Here is a 6587-nt window from a genome sequence, read left to right on the forward strand (position 1 = left end):
CACAGTTCATCTTTGCCCAAGTTCAGTTTCAATTGCTAAACTCCATCAAAACATCCTTTAGATGGTCCCAATTTTAACAATTCTACCAAAAGGAGAACTGCAAAGCAGATACAAATATTTGAGATGAATATACTGACTTTTTAAAGGGCAAGTGTTCCCATGTGAAGTCAGGTTGCTGTGGAAGTATCAGCCACGGCTTACTAACACTCTGCAGCGTAAAGGTGTATTTTTATCTTGATTGCAACATAAAATGGAGTGAGTCACCATGTCACCTGAAAACTCAGAATACGACCTTGTATAATGGTGATGAATGCAGTTAAGTCATTAAGAGGGCGGACATCTCGCTCTAAATAGAGCCCTTGAACCTACATACTCTTAGGAAATCAGCAACTGAATAGGGCAGCCATTCTTCTTTAAAACCCCTGTTTCATAAGCAGTGGGCAATTAAAGGTTTAGTCTACACTGCAAACTTAGCTGCAGCACTTGGGGGAGGGGATGTGTGTGAAAACTTCACACGTGTGTATGCCCTACCTATGCTGACCTAACCCCCAGTATAGACACAGCTAGGTTGACTAAAGGACTCTTCCCTTGACCTAGCACCTGTCGATCAGGAGGGGGGAGTGGCTACAGCAATGGAAAAACACCACTGTAGTTTGGGCCTGTGCTCCAGGGTTACAGCAGCAGAGCTATGGCCCAGCAGTGCCTGTTGTGGAGATATGGCATAAGTGTTTATTGAGGGGTGACTTTCAAGGGAAGCAGTGTCCGTCACAGCACCTATGCTGACCTAACTTCTGTATCATGGATGCAAAGAGGTATTGAGGTAGTAAAAAACAAATGGGAAGAATCCACTTTATCTTCCCTTGTGGGGGCCTTATTTATACTGATCTGAGGCAGGTGCTATTTTGTGTTGGTGCTTTGTCATTACCTTAACTTTTTAGGGCAGCAATGATCTTTTGATCTGTTTGTACAGTGCCTAGCACAATGGGGTGTGGGTTTATGACCTGTAGTCCTAGGTGTTACCACAATACAAGTAAATAACAGGATCCCATTCAAAGCCCACTGGTGTTAGAGACTTCAGTGGGTTTGAGATCAAAGTCAACGGGAGTGTCTTATTCGATTTCAATGGGCTTCAGATTCCGTCCTGTAACAGGGGCAATTTTAACCACACCACAACCAGCCTCTTCAGCATTCCAGCTTGACTCTCCTCCCTAAATACCACTTTTACGGTTCCTTGCAGGAACCATTCCTTGAAAATGATGCGCTGAAGAGCCACCTCTCAAAAGGTGAATGAATTGATAGTATATACTGGAGACAAGTACCGTAGGCCCTGAATCAACTCTAACTGCCATTTTCATGACAGCTGCAGATCCTTCAGTGGACTGGAGTCATTGGATCAAAGGTTTTTCTGGCCAATGATCTCTCTCAAGGACTTCTGTCAGAAAGCATCTACTGGCTTGTCCATTTGGAAGGACGACAGCGAGCTTTAGGGATACTGATTTATGGAACATTGTTTACTTGGGATTGCGCAGGTACTCTGTAGGCACCATGTAGTTTGGGATCCTCCATAGCAAAGGGAGGGCCATCATTAGACGTTTCACAGTGGCAAGGGGACAGATGTAAGAGGACACCTCATCTCTCATTCTATAATTCCATATTTTTTAACCATAGTGGAAGCATCAAAACAGAGGTTGAGGAAGCTATTCCACCTCCATGTTCTTTATGACCCCTTTCCTCCAGCAATGGAAGGATACCCAATTGACACTACAGTGCACTCTGGATGGGAACTGGTGCCCAATTCAAAACCTCACTGATATCTTGTCACGGACTTCAGCATGCTGTAGGTCAGCCCTGCTCCTTTTTCCCCCTAGAGTTTTCATTTTTTGATTTTTAAGATCAGAGCTCAGCACATTGAGGGTGAAGCTCATCTTTTTCAAATGTGGATTTTATGTCTGTGCACACAGTCTTTAGCGGTCAGTGTTTAGGTAAGACCATAACGCCCTTTTGTGAACAATCCACCAGCACAGATGAGTTTCTCAGCACAACGTAGTTCATCTGAATTGCTACATTTTTATTAAAGTAACAAAAGTGTACATTGGTCAGTGAATCTGTACATTTTGTATATAAAAACACTACTGTACAATTAGTATTATTCCCTCCCCTTCTCAAAAAATAGCTTACAAACGTCCTACCATTTTCACCAGATACAAAGCAGGTCCCGCTCAACGGTCCAGCTCGGTTTTTAAAAAAAAAAAAAAAAAAAAATGAAAGAGGAGAAAACCCAACAGACACTACGGTACAGTTCTTCAGCTCTGCAACAGGCTTGAGAAGGCAACAGAGAACACACTTCATTCACAGCTTTTACGTGTAACAAGCTACAAAAAACTGATTCTGTCTGAATTTGGTTGGTTTGAAAGCAAACAAAACTTAATACTAAATTCCTGGCATAGAGTTAACAGCATGAAATTTGGTAGGATTTTCTTAAAGAAAAAAACCAAACCAAAAAAAACAGAGAAGAAGGGGCTTGATTGGAACAATGGTAGTGTAGGAATTTGTTTTTTTCAAAAGCACTGTTTTTAATAGGAGAGAGGGCGTGGAGCATATAAAGATAAGATTTGCATTCATCACACCAAATTGATAAACAAACCAAGTACCAGTATTTGGGAAGGGAGTGTAGAAAAGCGAACGCTGGTTTGTTCGGGAAACTTGATGAAAACGTATGAGTGAGAACTATCAAGACACCAGATAAGAAAGAAGGATCCCACACAGCACTTTGAACCGATACTTTTCTTGGAAGGGAAATTTACAGTACAGAAGCATCCACGTATTTCCCTTCATGGTGATGAAAAATATTGCACAATTCAACTCACTGTCAGCTCACAAAAGGCTCTAGAGTGCTTCATTCTAACTTCTGCTTTGCTGACGAGAGAAGTTACAGCTGGTGTGATGTAACTTCAGCTTTACAAGTCAGATCTCTTTAGTGAGAATTAAAACTGCGTGGGGGATAAGCACAGGCCATTGGGCCTCTTTAAACGATATGTTGAGTTTTCCAGTTCAGGAGTTCAAATGCTGGTAAAAACCCTACAAAAGCCTGAACCCAAGTTTGCACATAGGAAGCGATCAAAAACAGTTAATTATCTTTTTTAAAAGGGGGTCGGAGGGGGTGGGGGAAAGAATTGTGGCAAAGAGGAATCCCCTTCCTTCTCCAGAGTGCCCAAGATCTGGAAATATATTGCACAGTGTCTGAGAACTTGAGTCATAAAAGGCTAGGAAGGAACAGCTCTAGTTAGGCAAATCATTTGCCAGTTCAAAACAGGAAGGCAAAAAAACCCAGTGTGCTTTGAAACTAATCTGAGGAAGTTTCATTGAAAATAAAGAGTCTTAAGTGCCTTGTGTTTTTAAGTCACCTCTTAAAGGGTCACTGGCAGGGGCTTCAGTTGGTCAGTAACAAGGCAGTGAACAGACAAAGTCCTGGTAAAGACGTGTTCCCCAGCAGGTAGATCAATTCACATTGGTCTGGCACTTTGGCGAATTACAAATGTGCGTTGGGAACTACCAAACCGTTTCAGGGCCAAATCCTGAACATTGGGCTCAGTCAAAACTGATTAAGGATCAGAAACTTTAGGCCACAAATTGCTCAGGCTTGCTGGGGGAATGGGGGGGCAGAGAGGTGATGAAATTGCAACCCCTTATCAGTGTAATGGAGTAGGCGATTTTTTTTTTTTTATCGCCAACAATCAAGGCTAGAATAGACTTCTCAGGGGGTCATGACACTCCAGTCAACTTGGGGGCGAGAGGGGGGTAAGTTGTTTATACAATCTTTAAAAGCCCCACCTGCTAGGTATTCTAGCCTTTTCATTCACAGTTGCTCAGCGCTTACTCCATAGTTAAAAATACTCTTTAGAAATGCTGTATTTCCCTCTACCCCATTTGGCTCCTCCACCCCAAGCTGCCCAGACAGGCAAGCCCACCCACCCAAATTGTCATTCAACACTAATTAGGTAGATATTGGCTTCATAATAAAAACTCATAAGCTTGCAACAGCTTTAAAAAAGAAAAAAGGCACCTAACACTGCTTTGCTACAGAGCAGTGTCTGATATTTAAATTTGGGATTTTCTTGCTTTTTTTAAAAAATATAAATAGCTCTTCATTTAAAAATAGATCCTCCAGTGAGGTATACAGTAGCCTAGGTCTTCGCAGTGTAAGAGCGCTAGGAGCATTTAGCTGGAGACAGTCATCATGTAGTTTTTGGAAGGGCTCGTGCGACCCATCATCATCTGGTTTTTACAGGTGAGCATCCCATAGGAGCTCACAGGTGTTGCTGCCGCTGCTTCATACAAAACACAGATGGAGCCATCTTCACCGATCCGGTAAGACACCTCGTACGGGTCCACCCAGAGCGTGAGCTCACTGGGCAGGAGCTGATACAGCTGCTGGAGGTTGAGTCCGATCTGGCAAGCTGCTTTGCTGATAATGGGGTCCATTTTATGATTGATTCGGATGCAGCGATACCCAGAGCCTTTGAAGGGTTTCTCAGGAAACCAGTGATGTTTGTAATGCTCTGTAAGAAGAGAAGAAATTTCTAAGTGGACATGCACACCCTGCTGGAGCGAACTGGACAACAAGCAGCACTTGCAGGACACCCTTCGTATAAAATAGTCTCCCCAAAAAACATGGAGGCCCTTCTTAAGTACTTCAGTTGTTTACACATGAGCTGTTTGCTCTTACATTCAGAGCTAGGATTCTCCAGGCACCAGCAGAAGGAGCTTGTTTTAACCTTAACTATAATAATCCCGTCAGTCTGCTCTATTACTATAGGGAATGAAACTACAACGGACTACACAAACGGGACCCAGCAGATATTTTCCATCTCCTGATTTGTGATTGTGGGGCAGTACAGCAACAGCCTGCCTTGGAGCCCAGTCCATATGCATGCAGAGCTCTGGCTTGGTAGGGCTGGGGCAGTATTCCCAAACTCAAACACCAGGGTACATGAGCAATGTTTAGTTCCTCCGCAAGAAGCATCATGCATTTAGTTTTGATAAACCACAAAGCCAGCTCCCATGTGGGTTTGTATTTGTTATCCTGACGTGTCTTAGTCCGGGAGACATTATCTAGTCCAATATCAGCGTGCAACAAAGACTAGAGAGGAACAAACTTCTAGAGGGGGTTGTTAGCAACAAGTTGAAGACACATTGATGTTCAACTGGAAATGGCAGAGCTGAGCCCTAATGTCTCATAGCCCAAGAGCAAAGTTAGGAAACATTTCCCCTGCCCACAAAGTTGGCCTGATCCAAAGCCCACTGAAATCAAAGGGACCCTTTCAGTTTACTGCAATGTAACTAAACAAGATCCTAGACACCAGTTGCTGAAACAAAGGGGTCCAACTCCCAGCAGCACAGAAAGATCAAGATCCTGTTTCCATCTGATCCCCTTACCCCAGCGAAGCAAGGAGCCACTTCCAGACCTGCCTTCTCCTGATGTAACAATGCAGCTGCCCCCCCACCCAAAGTACTTTCTTATGTTATAGGGACACAGACGGTGGGGAGAAGGACTGTGTTTATAGAGCTGTATTTGTGCCAAGGTGACGACACTCCTTTAACATATGAGTTTAACCGTTCACTCGTTAATTTCTTTAAAAAGAAAAAAAAAAAAGAGATAGCCACAGTAATCCCTGTACTGTGTTACATCTTTACACCAGCTGAAAGGGGGGGAAGGGAGGGGTGTGAAGAAGCAAATGGCTAATAAATTCCTACAGCACCGTAAGCTTACGTGGCACAGAATGAACACTGGGGAGAAGGGGACCCTAAAGGCTGGGATATGGTGAATAAGCCCCCCCCACCACACACAACAGGGCACATGAGGGGGAGCCCCAAGCACCCAAGGGGGTGCCCCCCACTCTCTCTAGGGGGGCAATGAGCGTGTCCCCCCCCCTCACCTGTGAGCGCCTCCTGCAGGGCCCCGCTGAAGACCTGCAGCTGATGCTCGCTGACGCAGCCCCGGGTCCGGAGCAGGCTGGACACGAAGCCCACGGCGGCGGCGATCTCGGGCACCATGTCCGCCCGGCTGCTGCTGACCCCGCTCCAGCGCTGGCTCATGGTTGGGCTCAGAGGGCGGCGCGGCCCCTTTAAGGCTCTGGTGTAGGAGGGGGGCGGGGGGCGTCGCTCCACCGACCGCTCTCAGGCTCTGCGCCGGTCTCGGAGGGGAAACAGCGAAGCGGGACCCTTTATACCCCTTCCCCGACAGGCGTCAGCAGCGGCCCGGCCTCTGATTGGCTGAGTCTCTGCTTTGCTATGCTAATGAGGTGTGACCTCAGCAGGGTGGAAGGAGTGACGTGAGTGCGGGGAAAGCCAGGCTCTCTGCGAGCCGGGCTGGGGGAGGTCCAGGAGGGGCTATTTTTAGGGTCTGTCCTGGGGGGGGGCTGCAGGAGGAGGGGAAAGAACGGCACATGGCATGCCTGGGCACCGCAGCGTCTAGGGTGACCAGACAGCAAGTGTGAAAAATCAAGACGGGGGGGGGGGTGTAATAGGAGCCTATATAAGAAGACGACCCAAAAATCGGGACTGTCCCTATAAAATCGGGACAGCTG

At 45.9% G+C, this 6587-nt stretch overlaps 1 protein-coding gene across 1 annotated transcript; it reads right to left on the reverse strand.

Moving 5' to 3' along the window:
- Positions 1-2047: 2047 nt before the first annotated feature.
- Positions 2048-6217, reverse strand: BTG2 (BTG anti-proliferation factor 2). The gene is made up of 2 exons (XM_074936157.1): positions 5937-6217; positions 2048-4559 (listed from the first exon to the last, which is right to left on the reverse strand). The coding sequence occupies exons 1-2, from the start codon at positions 6094-6096 to the stop codon at positions 4219-4221; spliced, it is 501 nt and encodes a 166-aa protein (XP_074792258.1). The 5' UTR covers positions 6097-6217; the 3' UTR covers positions 2048-4218.
- Positions 6218-6587: the final 370 nt, after the last annotated feature.

This window comes from Natator depressus, chromosome 21 (assembly GCF_965152275.1).
Source record: "Natator depressus isolate rNatDep1 chromosome 21, rNatDep2.hap1, whole genome shotgun sequence".
Lineage (NCBI taxonomy): Eukaryota > Metazoa > Chordata > Testudines > Cheloniidae > Natator > Natator depressus.